Source organism: Pristis pectinata, chromosome 33 (genome assembly GCF_009764475.1).
Source record: "Pristis pectinata isolate sPriPec2 chromosome 33, sPriPec2.1.pri, whole genome shotgun sequence".
NCBI classification, from domain to species: Eukaryota; Metazoa; Chordata; class Chondrichthyes; order Rhinopristiformes; family Pristidae; genus Pristis; species Pristis pectinata.
This window is the reverse complement of record NC_067437.1, coordinates 4,320,027-4,341,335: the sequence shown is the minus strand read 5'-3', so window position 1 is coordinate 4,341,335 and position 21,309 is coordinate 4,320,027. Positions and strand designations below refer to the sequence as shown.

Here is a 21,309-nt window from a genome sequence, read left to right as displayed (position 1 = left end):
CCAGTGCTGGAGTCCGTACCAATAGATGTCACTGGTGAAGTGCACCTGTAATCCTTATCATTCAGAAGCTGGGGTGAGATCCCACTAAGCTTTGGAACAATTCAGAGAGACATCCGAAAGGTCAGGAAATAGACAATGACAGGTTTTTAAGTGCCTTTTGAACCTAATGGAGAAGGGCAGTTGAGGGAGGGGCAAAGCATTCCATGGCAGCACAGTTGTAAAATTATTCGACCGCATCGCATGACACAAGTTCAAATCCCACCCTGGGGAATTCAAGTGGTTAAATAAATCTAAAATTAAAAATGCTGTGGTTGTAATATTAAATGACTTGATAATCCATCTGGTTCACTAACATCTTTCAGGGGAGGAAATCTGCCGTCCATACTCGGACTGGCTTACATGTGACCAGACACAACAATAGGGTTGTCTTTCAACTGCTCTCTAAAATGATCCAGCAGTTTAGGAATCTGCTGAAATGTTGGCTAGCCAATGACCTACCCCCCCCCCCCCCCCCACCCCCATCCTGTGAATTAATATTATTACAAATAATGAAACTTTGAAAAGAGGTTAGTCAGACTACTCCTGATGTTAACACAGTGAAGATAGGGAGAGCAAGAATCAGAGACTGAGAACTAGATAAGCAAAGTTGGCCAAAAATCCCACAGGTCATAAAAGACACCTTCTCCATGGAAGGAAAACATTGAAGGAATAATTCCATAAATTACATTGAGGAAATATGTTCAACTCTTGGTCTTCATCCCAAGAATGAAATCAAAACCAGAAAAAGTAACCCATCAATACAAAACAGGAACATCTTTAATCAACATTTAGGTAAGAAACCATGACAACAATCTTCATGCAAAAAATCCCACACATGCTGCTCGAATGTATCTTAAATAAGTTAAATGCAGGGTAAAGCTTGCTGTGCTCTGGCCCACCAAGCAATCTCACAAAGACAGCAAGGCTAGGTGCAAAGGTAAGCTCCCACTGCACTGGCCTCAGAATGAGACTTCTCCCCAGTAAGGATAATAGTGTATTATTTCCAATTCCAATATCAGACAGTTCCAGGAGCAAGGAGAACTAACTATTTGAGGTCACCCTAATATCTGCATCTGACGTTCATTTTACCTCAGTGAAGATAATTTTGGGCTCTGGTCTCTGTTAGGTTTAATTTCAGCTATGCATTTTCTAACCACCTTGGTCTTCAGTTCAGACCAAGCTAAAACGTACAACTTTGTTTAGTTTCTAAACTGCATCTGCTTTGAAGGTTGGCATGGTGTCCACTGTGCCAAGCAGTGTTACAGCTGAGGTACCCTCAGGCACTGTGATGTCTGCATTGTTGGGCCGTGGCCAGGAGCTCTCCCTCTGAGTCACAAGGTTGTGGATTCAGATCCTGTTCCAGAAGTGTAAGCACAAGATCCAGCACTGAAGGAATGCTGCCCAGTTGGACGGAATGTCTGTTGGAAGAGATGTTAACCTGAGCCTTGCCTACATTCCAGAATGTTTGATGGGGTTGATTTAAAAATCCTGCCCCGTAATGACTAGAAGAATAGTGTAAATGAAGGAAATTTCCCATTTTTAATATTTTTAACCTTTTATTTCCTTCCAATTCCAAATTCAGATGACAGGACTGTTGAGGCCCACCCCAGGACATCCCCTGCCCCTGAAGTGTTTCATTTGAACCCTACCTTTGAGTGATAAGAGGCATACAACAAAGAACCAGGTCTTTCAGCCCACCATGTCCATGCTGGTCATTGATACCCCTCTGTGCTTATCCCAACCTCCAGCACTTGGCCATTAGCCTTCTATGCTCTGAGCTGCAGGTAGACTGGGTAGTTCAAATCAAGTAGAAATTTGGTGCTCTCAATCAGTAGAACCGCTGAGTGCTGTGAACAAGCGGCCAATATCCTACGGATGGAACAACCTGAACTAGAGTTTGGCCACTCAAGGTACCAAGACATTTAACTAAGAGTACATCTTCTTAGTATCGTTGGATACCATGAGAAAACCCTTGTCAGGAAAAATCCATCCCAACATTGATACATCAGGCTGGTTGGTAGTGGAGCATCCTACTACAGGTGTTGATCCTACAGACTACAGTTCAGCACTCAGTCAAGTTAAAGACAAATGGGAGAGTCACTGACACAGATATGTGTGAAACTTCGTTCACTGGGTAAATGTCAGCCTGCCATCCTTACCGGGTCTGGCATATGTGTGACTCCAGACCGACCAATGGGGTTGACTCTTAACTGCCCTCTGAAATAGCCCAGCAAGCCACAGGGATGGACAACAAATGGTGGCTTTTCCAGTCACTTCCACATCCCAATAAAAGTAAGCCAATAAATATTTCAGAGTTGGACCTTGTCCAACCACCATAAAAACTTGGCTGCTTAATCTTCACCCATTGGCTCTCGGTTGGGAGAGTCAGTAACAAAATGATTTACTCTGTCAGATAGTTATCCACTTTGTTACCCCTTTGAGAACATGGAGCCAGAAATCTAACCTAACACCAATCAAATAACACAACCACTCTGAACTAACACATATTGTTCATGGCTTCCCCCCCAGTGACGTACAAACCCAGATACATCCCCCTCCACCCACCCCTTCCCCTGTATAAAGACAAAAGAAAGAATCCTAAAGAGGCCATTCACCCCATCAAGGCTGCTACCTCCAAAAAGCATGTACAGTCTAACATCCCAAGGAAGCAATCATTTTGCTTAACTTCTAGAGGGAAAGCACCGCAAATCTTGCTTCAAGTGCAATGTGCACGTCCACTCATAGTATTTGTCTGAAACTCAAAGTTTCTATCCATTTTAGCGATTCACTTTTGTCTATTCCAGTTCCAAAAGTAACATTCCCATGGTCTCAGCAGCACAGGCATCGTTGTGCTCCATGCAGTATAACTAATGTCCAGAAGCCTTCACTTTTAACAACCTCCAGCACCACAGCTCTCAGTAAAAATGGATTACTGGGATCCAGTCTCACCGTGACCCTGGAAATAGTTCTAGCATTAAGCTCTTTTTTTCCAAGAATTTTGAACTTTTTTTTTCCCTAGAATTGTTGATCCAAATTCCAAACTAAATTTTTGTTCCCAAATTTCAACTTTAATTCTGACAAAAAGAAAATCAGAATCTCCACCTTCAGGCATTTTCACCGAGTTCCTGTGTGGACTATTTTCACGTAGGTGCTCACCGGCTTCTGAGTGCAACAAACCTCAAGTGAGGTTTGATTGGAAGATGGCCCATCGTCTTCTGGGGAGCAGCCTACAAAGCCCAGAACCAACAGCAAAGTCAACGAAAGTGAGAGCCGGGTAAAAGGTCAAAGGACAGCCCTTTGACTGCCTCATCCTTCCTCTTGAGAGGAGCAAATCCAATTTGGACAGATTATAGATGGATTTGTCCGCTTCCGTAGGTGGGATTATGATTTCACCATATTTTCAGTGTAGAGGACTGCATTCCCTGTGACATGGCTGGATTTGATGGGACCACTGTAAGGATGATCAAACAGTGATAGTTCTGTCCTCTTTGCATGCACTGTGATGAGGCATGTGCTGTAATTGAGAAGCGGTGACTTTGGCTGCTTGGGTATGGGCAGAGTCAGTGGCAGCCTTGTGTTGGAATTATCTGGGGCACCATCTTTCTTGTGAACGGGGCAAGCTGACAGAGCCAGTCCTTGGTCGAGGCCGGCAGGACGGGGAGGGGTTTGGAGGCCGCCGCACTTCTGCTGAGCCTTCAGCGTCTGCGTGGCTTCTTTGGACGCGGCGTCCTCTTTCCCGCGTGCTTTCCTGGCATTCCCAAACAAGAGGGTGAACGGGTTGAAGGTGCCGGCCACCAACTTGCTCCCGAGCCCCAGCAGTTTGGGGACGGGGCCGACCTCTGCCGGCTGTGGGGTCTGGTAGCAGCCGACGTGTGGGCTCGAAGGGTAGGCTGACTTCACATCCAGCGAGAAGGACCGCTTCATGCAGCTCGCTTGCGCTGCGCGCTCTGGCGACAGCCGGAGGTTGGTGACCCCGAGGTGCAAGGATGACATCTCGGGGGCGCCCTCCCCAAATTTCTTGGGATGGTTGTTTGTGGCGTTGTCCAGGTGAGCCAAACATTGGTCTGGAATGTTTTGGGTGGAAAAGTGAGGGACAAACATTGGACTCTCCTCACTTGGGTCCTCACAGGTGTCAGGCTGGGGCGTTCCGATATTTCCGGAGGCAGCGTCAGGAAGAAGGATGCTGTGGTTCATGTGTGCCGAAGATTGAACTTGGATAGCCTTCTCATATTCCACCAACTGGCCCAGGAAGTTGAAGTTTGGAGATATGGTGGGTCTTCGGTCTTTCACATACCTGAGAGAGGCAGAGTGGTATCAATTACACAAAGCAATTATTTTCATATTTCTTTTTTTGAGGCTATTCAACCCATTAAGTTCATGTCAACCCATTGTCCATATGACCTATTCTCTCACACATACCCCAGCCACCTACATACACTAGGGGACATTTACAGTGGCCAATTAACAATTGAGGACATCTACACCATGATTATCCTCAGCATTGGTGCCCCACAAGGCTGCGTCCTCAGCCCCCTGCTCTACTCCCTAAACACTCACGACGAGGCCAGATTCCGCTCTAACCATCTACAAGTTTGCAGATGATACCACCGCAGTGGGCTGAATCTCATGAGGTGTCAGGAACAACCTTTGCCTCGATGTCAGCAAAACAAAGGAGCTGGTCAGGAAAGGGAGTGGTGCACATGTGCCTGTTTACATCAATGGTGCTGAGGTTGAGAGGGTTGAGAGGTTCAAGTTATTAGGAGTGCACATCACCAGTAGCCTGTCCTGGTCCAACCACGTAGACGCCGTGGCCAAGAAAGTGCACCAGCACCTCTACTTCCTCAGGAGGCTAAAGAAATTCGGCATGTCCCCATTGACCCTCACCAACTGTTATAGATGCACCATAGAAAGCATCCTAGCTGGATGCATCACGGCTTGGTATGGCAACTGCTATACCCGAGACCGCAAGAAAATGCAGAGAGTTGTGGACACAGCTCAGCACATCATGGAAACCAGCCTCCCCTCTGTGGACTCTGTCTACACTTCTCGCTGCCTCGGTAAAGCAGCCAGCGTAATCAAAGACCCCTCCCAACCCGGACATTCTCTCTTCTCCCCCCTCCCATAGGGCAGAAGATACAAAAGCCTGAAAGCACGTACCACCAGGCTCAAGGACAGTTTTTATTCTGCTGTTATAGTATGATAAGATGTACTCTTGACCTCACAATCTACCTCATTATGACCGTGCACCTTATTGTCTGCCTGCACTGCACTTTCTCTGTAACTGTAACACTTTATTCTGCACTCTGTTATTATTTTCTCTTATACTACCTCAATGCACTGTTAAAATGAATTGATCTGTATGGATGGCATGCAAAACAAAGTTTTTCACTGTACCTGGGAACATGTGACAAAAATAAACCAATTTACCAAATTCACCAATTAACCTACCAACCTGCATGTCTTTGGGATGAAACCGGAGCAATCAGGGAAACAGGGAGAATGTGCAAACTCCACACAGACAGCAGCTGAGGTTAGGATTGAACCTGGGTCTCTGGAGCTGTGGGACGTGGCTCAACCAGTAGCAGCAGTTTTGATTATAAACATAAATCACAAAATAACCTTAACTCAGTTGGTCCGTGATAAAGGAAGCTGGGGGGAAGCAGCAAGAATTTCTTCCCCTCACCTGCATCCGGTGATATCTGCTGGTGGGTTGGGTGGGGGCAGGGCTAGCCTTGGCTGCGATACCTTCCACAGTCAACCAGCCTGAGAACATACAAACAACTCAAGGGCAGAGCACCAAATGTCACAGGAAGTGGAGATGCCACTGAGCCCATCAAGCCTGCTCCAATCTTGGGAAGGCCATTCAGCCTCTGAGGCCTATTCTGCCCTTTAGTTGGAGCAACTCTGTTCTCCACCTCAACCCAACCCTTGGAAGTCATCTCATTACCCACACCTGACAGAGGGGGAGAGAATTCCAGATCTGTCTGTCTGTCTGTCTGTCTGTCTCTCTCTCATATCTTCATTATCACACTTCATTTCTAGCTCCCTTCATTGTTGGAGACTCCAGAGACCGCAGATGTTGGAATCTGGAGCAACAAACCATCTGCTGGAGGAACTCAGCGCTTCAGGACCTGATGCAGGGTTTTGACCCGGAACATCAACAATTCCTTCCCCCCCACAGATGCTGCTCGACCTGCTGAGTTCCTCCAGCAGATTGTTTGATGCTTTCTTTGTCGTCTCGTTTCTATATGTGTTCTGTATTTTCAATCCTTCCCTGCCCTCGCCTCTCTCTACTCCTTCCCTACTTCTCCCTGTCTCCAGTTACTCTCCATCTCTCTTTGCACTCTCCCTCTGTTGTGCTTAGGTACAATCTCAGCTCTACACTTCAACTGTCCGGAAGGAATCTGATGCAAAATGGATTGTGCTCCACAAGCCTGTTCTCTCAACTTGCACTGGATCTATCACACCAGACTCATACCTGTAGGCGTCATCCAAAGAGAGATTCATTGTCCTCATGACGTAAGCAATCGCAATCGCTGCAGATCTTGAGATCCCAGCCAAACAGTGAACTAAAACCCGGCACTGCATTGACCGCACCGTATCTGTGTAAAGCAAGAAACCACAACAAGGTCAGCAGGAATGAAAGGAACTAGAAACTTTGAGAGAATTTGTCAGAACCTCAAGACTTCCCACAACGTTTCACAACTGGTGAGGTCATGGTATGGTAGTCAAGTGGTGTGTTGCTACCTAACAGCTAAAGGACTGGACTATTGATTTAGAGACATGAGTTCAAATCCTAGAAATGTATATTCAAGTGATTATATAAATCTAGAATTTGAAATGGAAAAGCTAACAGTAACCATTGGATTCTCATTCCCATCCTTCCCCAGCCCGGAATATATGTGACTCCAGACCCACTCATGTGGTTCAATCTTAACTGCCCCTCAGTTCAGGGGCAATTAGGGATGGACAATAAATGCTGGCATTGTCAGCGATGTCAATATCCGTGAACAAATAAATAAAAAAAACATACTTTTAGTGCAGTCGCTGTTGTACTTCAGGGAAGGTTCAGCACACAGCCAGGAGGGGAGTGACCATTCATGGTGATGTTTGCTGACTTTCTTGCTCACACACCAGTGTAACTCCCTACCTGGCTTTGAAAAGTGCTGTGGCTTCCTACCAGACCAGTAAGTAGGCTGACAGAAAACTGGGGAGATGTTTGTGGGTTCAATGATTGTGTCTTGGGGTCAATTATACTGATGTTTTGCTTTCAAAAGAACTATATAAATGAAGATTATTGTCTCCAGTGAGTCCTACAGTAGAGACAGATTGACATTGATAACCAGTTTGATCTCAACTGGAATGCTCCAATTCTCATGTTATTGTTGTTAGGATGGTTGGGGGTGGGGATGAATGTGTCTCCTTTCCACTATCCATGACCAGACATGAAAAACAAGTCACTCAGGTTGAGATGGGGAGGGGAGCGGCTCCGTACATGGGATACCAAGGAAGATCAGCTACTTGTGCAGGTAGACAATAAGGTGCAAGGACCACAACAAGGTAGATTGTGAGATCAAGAGTTTATCTTTATTTGTACAAGATTTCTCTTCAAGAGTCTTATAACAGCGGGGTAGAAGATGTCCTTGAGCCTGGTAGTACGCGTTCTTAAACTTTTGTATCTTCTGCCCGATGGGACAGAGGAGGGGTCTGTGATTGTGTTGGCTGCTTTCCCAAGGCAGCGGGAAGCATAGACGGAGTCGATGGAGGGGAGGCTGGTCATGGTGATGGATTGGGCTGCATTCACAACTCTCTGCAATTTCTTGCGGTGTTGGGCAGAGCAGTTGCTATACCGAGCTGTGATGCAGTTAGGGTGGATGGTGAACAACTTGCATGCATGGGGCTTTTCTGGTGTGGTTAAACTCTCTGACGCATTTCTCTGGGGTTACATTCATAGGAATGTGGCACAAAAGGAGCTGTTAGCTCATGGTTGAAAGCTTGGTCAGAGGTAAATTTTACCAAAGTATTAAAGAAGAGAGGAGGAGAGATTTAGGGAGGGAATTCTGGAGCTCAGAGTCTCCGCGGCAAAGGCACGGCTGCTAATGGCAAGAGGAAATAGACAGTCGAGTTGAGACCTTTCATCTGGACTGGTCCATGTGGACATTAGTCCAAGTGAAGGGCCTTGACTGGAAACGTCGAATGTCATTTCCCTCCACAGATGCTGCCTGACCTGCTGAGTTCCTCCAGCAGCTCGTTTTTTTTTTGCTCCAGATTCCAGCATCCACAGTCCCTTGTGTGTCTGCCGATGGTGGAACGTTCACTTCAGGTGCAAGAGGACAGAACTGGAGGATTTCACAAGAATGTGAATAGGATCAGGGGTCAGAGCCTCTTGGTTGTTCTCACACCCCCTTTTCCTACCCTATTCCTGTATCACTCAATTCCCCTGATATTGGGAAATCTATCGATTTCCGCTTTGAGTCAATGACTAAGCCTCCACAGTCCTTCAGTCCTTCAAATGATATACCACCTTCAGTCCTAAATGGATTCCTCCTTATTCTTAGATAAATAAAAAAAATTTAAAAATGCTGGAAACAATCAACAGGTCAGGCAGCATCCGTGGAGGGAGAAACAGTTAACGATACGGGTCTGGGACCCTTCGTCAGAACTGGGAAAGATGCTCAAGCTTGTGTGAGAGTCTGAGACTGTCGCCCTTGGTTCTACGTCTCTCTGAGGGGGAAACACCCTCCCTGAATTCACCTTTCCAAGCCCTGAAAGAGAAATGTAGAGCAGGAGGAGGAGAGAGAGGGGGAGGGAGGGGGACAAAAAGGCAGATTTTGAAAACGATGACAGGTGTGTATGTGAGGCTGTCAGACTGAGACTCAATATGGGTCCGTGAAGGAAGGGTGACGGCTGAAGAAGGTGCAAGGGTACAGGCAGGAGAGTCATGGACTCATACAACATGGAAACAGACCCTTCAGCCCATCAAGTCCATGCCAAGCATCGAGCAGCCATTTACATTAATCCTAATTCCATTTTATTCTCCCTACATTCCCCTCAACTGCGCTCCTGCAGATTCTATCACCTACCTGAACATTAGGGGCAACTTACAGTGGCCAGTTAACCAACCAACCCACACGTCTGCGGGATGTGGGAGGAAACCAGAAGACATGAATGAAACCCATGTGGTCACAGGGAGAACGTGCAAACTCCACACAGACAGCGCCAGACATCAGGATTGAACCTGGGTCGCTAGAACTGTGAGGGAGTGACTCTACCAGCTGCACCACAGTGCTGCTCCAGAGAAGTAAGCTGTGGCTTACGATGATTCCAGAACGGATTACTGAATCCATTCGTCTGCCTCCGGGGCTGCATCTCACTCCTTCAACCTACCTATGAATTCCACGGACTTGTTCAGCCAGGGGAGGAGGCTGTCACAGTAGCTGTCGTTGACAGGGATCCTCAGGAAGTGACTGTCAGGGATAAAAGCGGGCTTCGGGCAGTTGCTGCTAACGTTCAGGATGTGAGTGATCCTGTTCTGAACCATTAGCTCCTGCAAGAAAACAATGCCAACTCCAATCAAAAACCACTCAGCATCCAACATGGTCCAAATCCTGCCATAACTCCACACAGCAGCTCCTCCTGAAATAATGCAGGAGGCCTGACAAAGCTGAATAGCCTTCTGATCCACATTCCCAACCTGTCCGCTGCTGGAATTTTGCCATCCTTTCCTGATCTGGCCAATGCAATGACTCTTAAATATCCTCTGAAATGGCCCATAAGCCAACAGTTCAAAGGATTGTGAGGGATGGGCAATGGTAAATATCCCACTACCCGTCAATGGATAAAGCATTGTGCTTTCCTGACCAGTTAACACTGCTGCCCTATGGCCTCGCTGTTCCAAGCACCATATACCACCTTCCCGAAGGTGCTCTCCTGAGACAGTTAACCTCCTCAGGGTGGTAATCACTATTACCCTCAAGTTTAGTTAAATAAAAAGGATTCCATTCTCCCTGAAAAAATCCATTTTTCAGGTTCTGTCCCATCCCCAACTGTCTGGAGTTCCCCTCCTGGGTTCCCTGAGAGATCTCCAGTGAATACATCAGCAGAGCCTTAGAGTCATAGAGTCATACAGCACAGAAACAGGCCCATTGGCCCAACTCGTCCATGCCGACCAAGATGCCCATCTAAGCTAGTCCCATTTGCCTGCATTTGACCCATATCCCTCTAAACCTTTCCTGTCCATGTACCTGTCCAATTGTCTTTTAAGTGTTGTGAATGTACCTGGCAGCTCGTTCCATGCACGCACCACCTTCTGCCCCTCAGGTCCCTTTTTAAATCTTTCCTCCATCAACTTAATCCTATGCCCTCTAGTTTTTGATTCCCTTTCCCTGGGAAAAAGAGTGTGTGCATTCACCCTAACTATGCCCCTCATGATTTTATAGATTTCTATAAGGTCACCCCTCAGACTCCTATGCTCCAAGGAATAAAGTCCCAGCCTACCCAATCTCTCCCCATAACTCAGGCCCTCAAGTCCTGGCAACATTCTAGTAAATCTTCTTTGCACTCTTCGCAACTTAATGACGTCTTTCTTATAATAAGGTGACCAAAACTGCACACAATACTCCAGGTGTGGCCTCACCAACATCTTGTACAACTGCAATGTAACATCCCAACTTCTATACTCAACGCCCGGACTGATGAAGGCCAGTGTGCCAAACACCTTCTTCATCCACCTGTGATGCCAAGTAGGCCAAGGCCCTTGGAGAAATTCCAACCCTTCCAGAATCCCACCAAGGTCTTGCCAAGATTTTGGGAGAATCCCATTAATGCTCCATTTCACAGTTTCTCTCTGTTTCCAGACCCTGCGCTGTACAAACCTTATTGAGGACATCGCTCTGTGAGCCCAGGTAGAAACACGGGAGGATCTGAGTAGGTCCGACGTCACACGTGGACAGGCAGGGCTGTGAGAGGCTGGAGGTGAGGAAACCAGGAGATCTCCCTTCACACAAGCTTGGAAAGCAAGAGGAGAATTCCACAAAGCCTCCTATGAAGATAAACATATTACAGAGTTAAAGGCAGGGTAAAGGAAGGGTGTGTCACTTTATTACAGTAGGTTACTGGATGAGAGAATTTCAGGAAGAGGCCTTTCCCCATTTGCTGACTCCATCCCTCTTCCCAAAGCAGAGCCAAGATGTTCAGTAACTTGGCTTTGCGCTTGATCGTAACATGAACCCATGGGAGTCCCAGACCTGTGATCGCTCCAAATGCAGCAGGAACTTTCGGGAAGGAGTGAGCACCTCCTGACTCACACGTGTCCCACACTGAGCACCTCCTGACTCATACATGCGTCATCTCCTGTATAAAGTTCAGGTTAGGCCACATTTGGAGCACTGTGTGCAGTTCTGGTCACTGCATGACAGGAAGGACGTGGAGGTTTTGGAGAGGGTGCAGAAGAGGTTCACCAGGATGCTGCCTGGGTTGGAGGGTATGAGCTATAAGGAGAGATTGGACAAACTTGGATTGTTTTCTCTGGAACGTCAGAGGCTGAAGGGCAACCTCTAAAATTATGAGATGTGTAGATATTCAGAGTCTTTTTCCCAGGGTGGACATGTCAAATACTAGACGGCATAGGTTTAAGGTGAGATGGGGGAAAGTTTAAAGGAGATTTATGAGGCAAGTTTTTTATACAGACAGTGGTGGGTGCCCAGAATGTGTTGCCAGGGGAAGTGGTGGAAGCAGATACGATAGTAACACTTAAGAGGCATTTAGACAGACAGATGAACAGGCAGGGAATGGAGGGATATGAACCTCATGCAGGCAGATGGGATTAGTTTAGATGGTCAGCACAGATGTGATGGGATGAAGGGCCTGTTCCTGTGCTGTATTGTTCTGTGTTTTATGTTTTCTATGAAAGCTCTTCAATGACGGAGTGCTCCCTAATCCACAAACCAAGAGCCAACACTCTCCGTCATTAATACTGCAACAAGCTTCCATGTTTCTGCCGCGCCAGTTCACCAAATCTTCTTTCACCTTCACACCCCCAGGGTACTGGCTCCCTGTGCAGTGCAGATCAATAGGGTCCAGGCTGACCTGCAGCACCCAAGGGTGGCCACGTTTGTCTGAGCCTGGGGAGAAAGGTGGCTATTCAGCCGCAGTGGGAATCATACTGGATTCCTTTGACACCGAGACACAAATTCTTGCCGTCAAAGAGTCACTGGATAAAGATCAGGAATGAGTCCTTGCCATTTTTTAACTCCTTTAACCTGAGAATACTGGGGACAATTGGGGAGCTCAGGAGCATCGAAAGATCCACAGTGGAAAGATCCACTGGTGACAGTTAGAGGATCTGCAGTTGTCCTCAACTTCAAAGGAGAAGGCCAGTACGACAATGGCCCACACTCCTGATGACCAAGGCTGGAAAATAAGTACGTCTTCTTGCTCAGGGAACTCAGGCACCAAACCCTGGCTATGAAGCACACCGTGCCCAAATAGCCAGCTGACCCGCACCACCTGGGCCCACATCTGGAGAATGACCTAGGCATGGTTGACCTTTGGATCTGCACCTGAGCTCAAGTCAGATGAGAACAATTGATGAGGAGTTAATGCAGAAGATATTTCTGATTGTTTGTTTGGCAGGTGAGACTTTCCCTTTAAATCACAGCCTGTACCTTTAAGAAAATACACGTTGCTGAAGTGGTTCTCCACTTCTCTGAGCAGGGTGGTGATGTTGCCGATGGACACTGGGGTCTCGGTATCTTCTGCTTCTTGGTCGTAAAGCACCAGTTCCTTTCCATCCATCTGCAAAATGATCAGTCACGTTATTAGGAGCTAAAGTGGTGTCCATTAGTTTTTCTATTAAGATAAGATTTCTTTATTAGTCACATGTACATCAAAACACACAGTGAAATGCATCTTTTTGCGTAGAGTGTTCTGGGGGCAGCCCGCAAGTGTCGCCACGCTTCCGGCATCAACATCGCATGCCCACAACTTCCTAACCTGTACGTCTTTGGAACGTGGGAAGAAACCGGAGCACCCGGAGGAAACCCACGCAGACACGGGGAGAACATACAAACTCCTTACAGACAGCAGCCGGAATTGAACCAGGGTAGCTGGCACTGTAAAACGTAACACTAACCGCTACACTACCGTGCCTCAATGGCTTGTTCTCAATAGACTAACCCCCAAACCTCATACTTATATATCTCCTTATTCAATAATAGGCCATTCGACCCATTGAATCTATGCTGGCTCTCAGAGCAGTTGCATCAATCTCTTTCCCCCACCTAGTTCCCTTGAACCAATTGTCTCTCATTTGCCTGTTAATACCCCAGTGGCTCTCTTGCCACTCACCTACACACTAGGAGTAACTTACAGCAGCCAATTATCCTACAACGCATGTCTTTGGGATGAGGGAGGAAACCAGAACACTCGAGGGAAACCCATGCTGTCCCAAGGAGAATGTGCAGCCCCCACACAGACGGGGGTCAGGATCGAACCTGATTCACTGCGGACCTGTGAAGCAGTATCATTACTCACTACAACACCGCTTACTCTGCCGGGCGGATTCATGATCACATAACCTTCCATCTCCAATCAGTGGTACATCCTCCTGGTGCCCCATCTCCTCACAGCCAATCAGAAGTGAGAAAGATTCTCCATTGCATCTGATTGGATGCTTCCTAACACTCTGTCAAGCAGGCATCCTCAGGATCCTTATAGCGAAGAAAACTGGTGAAGGCAAATGGGAAAAAATACTTCCTGTAAAAATAATTTCTGCAAGTGAAACCCTGGAGAGTATTCCTAAAGACTTGGCACAGTGGTACAGCTGGTAAGCCGCTGTCTCACAGTGCTGGAGACCCGGGTTCGATCCTGACTTCAGGTGCTGTCTGTGCGGAGTTTGCACGTTCTCCCCGTGACCATGTGGGTTTCTTCTGGGTGCTCCGGTTTCCTCCCAAAGACGTGCAGATTAGTGGGTTAATTGGCCGCTGTAAGTTGCCCCTAGCGTTTTGGTGACGGGTAGAATCTGGGGGGAGTTGATGAGAATGTGGGGAGAATAAGTAGGTTAATGTAGGATTAGTGTAAATGGATGTTTGATGGTGGGCGCGGACTCAGTCAGCTGTAAGGCCTGTTTCCGTGCTGTATTCACTCTGACTCCAGGGCAGTTGACAACCCCAGCAATCCCTTTACTCCAAACCCCCTCCTCCAGCGAGAAGGAGACACAGGAATGAGGAAAGAAACCAGAGCAATGGATTACCAGCGAGCGAGGCTGCAGGAGATCGGTGAGCCACTCTCTGCCCTCTGCGACCATCGAGGTGCAGATGTTGACGGCATTGAGCACGTGCAGGATGCTGTAGTCGGCTACAGGGCGACAGTCGATGACCAACACTTTCTCCGTCTGGCCCTCCAACATGGCCGCCAGCTCATCGGCCTTGATGGCCTTCACTGGCTGCTTGTCTCCTGCCATCAGATCCTGGGAAAGAACGAACATTTCAGTTACCTTCACGTGTTATTTGCCCCTGATTTCCCCATCACCTGTTCCTGAGTTGGGCTGTGGATCCACTCTAACTGGTATTAGTTCATTATGGTCACATGTACCCGGATATGGGCAAAAGCTTTGTTTGCATGCCACCCAGACAGATCATTCCATACATCAGTACTTCGAGGTTGTACAAAAGGAAAAGCAATAACAGAATGCAGAATATAGTGTTACAGTTACAGAGAAAGTGCAGTGCAGGCAGACAATAAGGTGCAAGGGTCATGACGAGGTAGATTGAGAGATCAAGAGTTCATCTTTATCGTAGGTCCATTCAACAGCGGGATAGAAGTTGTTCTGAGCCTGGTGGTACATGTTCTCAAGCTTTCTTCTGCCCAATGGAAGGGGGGAGAAGAGAGAATGACCGGGGTGGGAGGGGTCTTTGATTATGTTGGCTGCTTTCCCAAGGCAGTGGGAAGTGTAGACGGAGTCAATGGAGGGAGGCTGGTTATGGTGATAGACTGGGCTGTGTTCACAACTTTCTGCAAGTCCTTGTGGTCTTGAGCAGAGCAGTTGCCATACCAAACTCTGATGATTCAACAGGCACAAATTTAGCTAACAGATAGCCATATGTTGTGGGCTAATAATTTAAATTCCTGGACTAATGAGTTGACTCAAGTCCCAACATGGCAGCTGGGGAAATGAAACTGAATTGTTGGAATCTGTAACCCCAAAACTGATGCAAACCCCTGGCTCGATGATGACCCTCAGGGAAGGAGATCTGGTCAAACCCATACTCTCCGATCCGGCCTTCTCAAGGATAAGAAGTCCAACTCATGACTTTGAAGCAAAAGTGCAGACTATTTGACTGGCTGAAGCATCGTCAATCCTCTGACCATGGATGTCAGAGATGGGACGGTGTAAGGTGGCTGTGAATTTTGTTTGCTCTCTGTCCAGGGAGAACCATGCTACTGTCCCTGAAAGAACCACAGCGCAGTTAGCCACAGGTTATGGATGCCACCAGCAATGTACCCTGGGGACTCCCAGGCTGCTGATTGACAGCCCCATCTTGCACGTGAGACATCCCCAGTGCCGTTAATACTGGCAAATCTCAGAAGCATAGACTACCCAAGGGCACACACGAAGGTGAACAAGAGTTGATTTGGACTGATGCAGTGTACTGGTAAGAAAGTATCTTACATAATCAGTACATATGGGTTAAATTGGCAATGTCAGTGAGTTATTGACATAATGTAAATGTTTACTATTTACATTAATGACCTGTAAGGTTTCCAAGCTTGTCAATGAGGACCATGATTCTGCAACAGGATATGGAGGGATTGAGTGAAAACCTGTCAAATGGAGTTTAATACGGGGAAGTGTGAAGCCATGCACTTCGGGAAGGGGAATCACAAGGTGGGTTATTAACTAAATGGGGAGAGGCTGCAAATGAGTGAAGTACAGAGGGATCTAGGTGTTCTAGTGCATGAACAACAAGAAGTTAGCAGGCAGGTCCAACAAATTGTTAAGGAGACAAGCAGCATGTTGTCCTTTATTGCAAAGGGATTGGAGTTTAAGAATAGAGAGGTTTTATTACAGTTGTACAGGGTGTTGGTGAGGCTACACCTGGAATTCTGGGCGCAGTAGAAGGCTACAATAGTAGGATATAGTTATCCCTGGTGCCTGTCCAAAAGTTATCCCTTAACCCTGAGAAAGGAAAGGATCAGTTCATCAGCCTGTGGGATTTTGCTGTGTAGACACCGACAGCCATGCTTCCTTCAGCGCAGCTGTTGCAGTGGCCCAGTGGTACTTCATCAGCACTTTGAAACATCTGGAGGAGGTGGAGGGTGCTATGGAAATGCAAGTTCTTTTCTTTAATACCGTTTAGGAGACAGGGTTGTTGGCTTCTCCCTTGGGTTACGATACAGTGCCCCCCCCCACCCCCCTGTCCCCGCCCACCATCCATTGGGTGCCCCATGAGGATTGATGGAAGGGACAGAGACTTGTGCACCAACCACGGATTGTGTCCACTGAACGACCGGCAGGGGAGACTGTCACACTGATGCAATGGGAGTGGGGGTGGTGAGGGCGCATTTCCTTTACTTGGTCTGAGCTGCGCTGTTGGGAAGGGGTAGGAGATTCCCTCGTGTCCGGCTGTCCCCCATGAGGTCTTGGTTCATTTTCTGGTGTTTGAGATTTTCCCAAATGCTATCCTCCGCTGCTAACCTGGGTATTACTTTGTGCATAATATACCCGGCACAGAAGGAGGCTATTCAGCCCATTGAGTCTGTACCTCACACCCTGTTTTTATCCCCTTGCTACACAAGGACAGAACCTGGCAGGGTTAATATCTCCACTTCAAACTCTCAGTTGCTTACTGAGCAATTGGGGCCACACAAACCATGAGTACTTGAGTTCAGGATGACAAGCCACACTCAGGGAGTCAGGCAGAAAAGGCATGAGGCAAGGGTGTGTGCAATTATTGTGTGCAATTCTGGTCACCTTATTACGGGACGGATGCAGAGGCTTTGGGAAGGGTACAAAAGAGGTCTACCAGGATGCTGCCTGGATTAGAGGGTATGAGCTATAAGGAGAGGTTGGACAAACTTGGGTTGTTTTCTCTGGAGCGTCGGAGGCTGAGGGGAGGGCTGATAGAAGTTTATAAAATTATGAGAGGCATAGATAGGGTAGACAGTCAGAATCTTTTTCCCAGGTTAGAAATGTCAGATAGCTTTTAGGTGAGAGAGGGAAAGTTTAAAGGAGATGTGCGGGGTAAGTTTTTTACACAGAGAGTGGCGGGTGCCTGGAATGGGATGCCAGGGGTGGTGGTGGAAGTAGATACGACAGTGGTGTTTAAGCCAGGCGTGTGAACATGCAGGGAATGGACAGATATGGATCATGTGCAGGCAGAGGAGGTTTAGTTTAATTTAGCATCGTGTTCAGCACAGATTTTGTGGGCCAAAGGGCCTGTTCCTGTGCTGTACTGGTCTATGTACTCTGTTCTAATTGGATAAGGACAATGCCTCCTGAATTTGTGTTGACAAAGGAGTTGCAATGGCAGCCAATAGAGTGCATGAGTGATCAGACCAGGGTCGAACAGGCAGGGGTGTGTGGAGAGAGCACTGGGGGAACTGTTAATGTGAAAAGGAGAGGTTGTGGTGTAGGGTGGGATATGTAAATCATGACCAAACTCTCCTTCCAGAAAAATTAGCAAGTATTCTTTAAGTAGTTGGCAAATTAAACAAAGAGGTTAGTGCACAGATGTCATCACACCAGTATGTGTTGTGATACATCCAACCTGTTTATTATTGTGGACAAAAATACACCAGCCTGTCTGTTATTCTGCGTGTAATGTACGCCAGCTGAGTATGATGGGTCTAATGTACACCAGGCTGCATTGTTCTGTGTATATTATAGTCTAGCTTGCATGTTATGTGTGTAATATACTCTACATAGAATTTTATTCTGCATAAAATGTATTCCAGCCTGTGTATTACCTGTATAGTGTACTCCAGTCTGCATATTGTTCTTTGTATAATATAGCGCAGCCTGCGTATCATTCAGTGTATAATGTATTCCAATTGGTTTATTATTCTGCATATACTGTACTCAGGCTACATATTAAATATATAATATATTCGCACCTGTGTATTATGTATATAATGGACTCTAAGCTCTGCATTCTTCAGCATGCAATACACACGTCTGTGTATTCTGTGTATAATGTTTAGTATCTGCATGTTATTTTATGCATAATATACTACCTATTATGCACATAATGGGCTCCAGTCTGTGTTTTATTCTGCACACAATATATTGCAGACAGCATATTATTGTACGTGATGTATTCCTGCTTGTATGCTGTCCTGTGTGGAATGGCTCTGTACAGTTGGGAATGTGTTGTAGTCCAGGGCCGGGCTTCTAGCTCCACGCTCAATGATGCCTTTCTGGTGCCTCCTCCCCTCCTCGCACGCCACCTCCCTCCCCCCCATTTCCCCTCCAGAGGAGTCTCCTCAGAGCTCTGAGTTCACTCGCTGCCTATTCCTACATTGCACAATTATAAACCAAATGACTTGAGCTAAAAACAGAGAATGGTGGAACTCCTCAGCAGGTCAGGCAGCATCTGTGGAGAGAGAAACAGGGTTTATGTTTCAGGACAATCCTCCGATGGAAAGTCAATAACCCAAAATGTTAACTGTTTCTCTCTCCACAGATGCTGCCTGACCAGCTGAGTCCTCACAACATTTACTGCTTTAACATCAAATTTTCAGCCTTTGCATTTTATTTGCTTAATGATTTGCAGCAAAGGATGAAGCTGGATGTAGATAATTGAAGATATTCGCCATCAAATGTGGGCCACTTAGACCACCATCCAATGTGGTGTTATTTTGCTCAAGGATTTCTAGTTTAACTCTCTACCCTCTCTCCATGCCTGTTAATATTTCCCTTCTCCTGGCATTCTCTCATTTCCTTGTGTATTGTAATCAATAGTTTCCTTATTCATAACATGCAAAACATTTCAAAAGTGCCTGTCAAAACTCTGGAGACCCCAAAGCACTTTCCAGCCATTAAACACTTCTGAAATGTAATCACTGTTTATAGGAAACAGTACAGCCAGCTTACACACAGCAAGCTCCCATAAAAATAGCAGTGTGACAATGACCAGAGCATCTATTTTTGTGATATTAGCCAAGGGACAGATATCGGCCAGGACACCAGGGAGAAACTCCTATGCTTTCCTCGAAGATGCTGCTGAGGGATCTTTTACATTCACCTGACAGGGCAATCAAGACATTGATTTATCATCTCACTTGAAAGACAGCACCTCCAACAGTACAACCCCCTCCACTGTACTACGCTGTGCTGTCGGCATGGATCACGTCCATTTCTAATCTCTTCAAGAGCTGAGATTAGTACTAATCCTAAATTTATGCACTGTTGCGACACATACCCCATTTACCATTTCCGACACTTCTGTGAATTTGAATACCTTTTAATCTCTCTCCTAAACAGCTCTATTCCAGTGAATACAGCCACTGTTTTTGAAACCTGGTCTCGTCACTAAACCTTCCTTTATCAGGTATTATGCAAGGCGTTATAGCTTCACACCACAGGATCCTCAACCATGCACAACTGTGATCCTGCACAGATGCAATACCACGTCCCTGCTTCACATTCAAAGATCATCGCAAATAAAAGACGAGGATCTCTCTGCGTTCTTTCGCTGAGAGAAAGCAAATATTTTGTACCGTGTCGTTAATCCTATCTTAACTATGCTGTCGATGAAGCACATTAAAACGACCTTTCCAAAATCCAGCTCTCAGTTAGAGCTTCAAGACACCTGAGAGATGCACAGGTTATATACATCATTTCGTAACACTATTTAAATATTTAAAGCACTCTGACCACAAAGGTGATTTCAAAGCGATTTATGATTTTAAATTGACACAACATAAGATAATGCACACCACCGTAATGTCACAATCCCTATAAAATACATCCCTCCACTTTTTGTGAAGCTGGGAATTAGCTGCATAGTTTGCATGCAATGACTAAAATTAAATTTTACCTTCGGATCACAACAACTCGGATTAATAAGGATTTCCACCGGTTAAACAAAATCCGTCAGCACAGCATTTTTTAAATCCATTTAAAAGATGGTCTCACCTTTTGCTTTGCTTTCTTATTGCTGGTCAGATAAAAATCTTGGTGGCAGCAGCTGCTTTGATGTGCAGTGCTGGTGCTGTTGAAGTGAGTGTGGGTCTGTGTATGCAGGATGCACAGACTCTCTCTCTCGCTCTCTGTGTAACTAACACTGGCATAAAACAGCCTGCCTCTCCTCCCATCAACCCAATGAGGTAATGCTGTTAAAAATAGCCCAGGTACAGCAAATATGTCATCTCCAACCAATCACAGGCTTTCCCCTTGTGTTGTTTCTCTTCTAACTGATGTCAGGGTTTTTTTTTGTGTGTCGACCCTTCTCCCTGGGATAACCAGGGCAACATGCATTTAAAACACAATGCATCCAAACAGCAGATGGATGGAAAGGAAAATAAAACATATCTCACACATTTCTCTGCGTTGTTTATTAAATATCAACCCTCCGGCTGGACTGCTGAGCTATTTTTCCATTGCTGGACGAAATTACGGGAGATTGCCTCTGTTTTGCATTGCCCGTCTTCAAATGATCTGTTAAACGTTGTTTAGATAATGATGTCATACTTTTTCTCCAGCTCTGCATGACATCAGGACACCCCAAAGCGCTTCAGAAACAATAAGGCACTTCTGAGAGCGGTCACTGCACAGGGGGCAGGTTTGCGCACAGCAAGATCCCACAGATAGAGGTCAATAGGCTTTTGGATATTAAAGGAAGCAAATGATATAGGGTTAGCACAGGAAAGTGGGGCTGAGGTAAAAGATCTTCCGTGATCTTACTGAATGTCAGGATAGACTCCAAGAGCCCAGTAGCTCACTCCTGCTTCTAATGTGCAGTTAAAGCAATAATATCCTTGGCTGGCAGGGTCATACAGGCAACAGTCTGGTGATGGCACTGTTTATTCTGCCCCTAAGCTTCATTCCACGGCACAGAAGGAGGCCATTCATCCCGTCATGTCCATGTCAACCCAAAAAAGGAGGTATTCAGGCTCAATGCATTTCCCATTTCTCAGCACGTTGCTCTGCAGGTTACAGTTCTTTGTGCTTTTTTCCTTTTTTGAAAGGAGGTTTATTCAGTGATTACAGCATCACCTCATTACAACACTACATTATTCCACAATTCACACTATTTACAGTCAATAGTT

The 21,309-nt window shown here is 46.4% G+C and overlaps 1 protein-coding gene across 1 annotated transcript; it reads right to left on the bottom strand.

The window, feature by feature from the left end:
* Positions 1 to 1,356: 1,356 nt before the first annotated feature.
* On the bottom strand, positions 1,357 to 20,295 carry LOC127585695 (dual specificity protein phosphatase 8-like). Its single transcript, XM_052043383.1, has 7 exons — positions 20,177 to 20,295; positions 14,291 to 14,506; positions 12,705 to 12,834; positions 10,914 to 11,080; positions 9,427 to 9,586; positions 6,518 to 6,641; positions 1,357 to 4,333 (listed from the first exon to the last, which is right to left on the bottom strand). Exons 2-7 carry the CDS (start codon positions 14,498 to 14,500, stop codon positions 3,421 to 3,423), a joined length of 1,704 nt encoding a protein of 567 aa, XP_051899343.1. The 5' UTR covers positions 14,501 to 14,506; positions 20,177 to 20,295; the 3' UTR covers positions 1,357 to 3,420.
* Between the last annotated feature and the right edge of the window lie 1,014 nt (positions 20,296 to 21,309).

Excerpts from the sequence above, each read along its gene's own strand:
- LOC127585695 (XM_052043383.1), bottom strand. The coding sequence starts at position 14,500 with ATGGCAGGAGACAAGCAGCCAGTGAAGGCCATCAAGGCCGATGAGCTG. Across the intron at positions 12,835-14,290 it reads TCCTGCAGCCTCGCTCGCTG|ATGGATGGAAAGGAACTGGT; the intron begins GTAATCCATTGC and ends ATCATTTTGCAG. Across the intron at positions 11,081-12,704 it reads CAACGTGTATTTTCTTAAAG|GAGGCTTTGTGGAATTCTCC; the intron begins GTACAGGCTGTG and ends TTATCTTCATAG.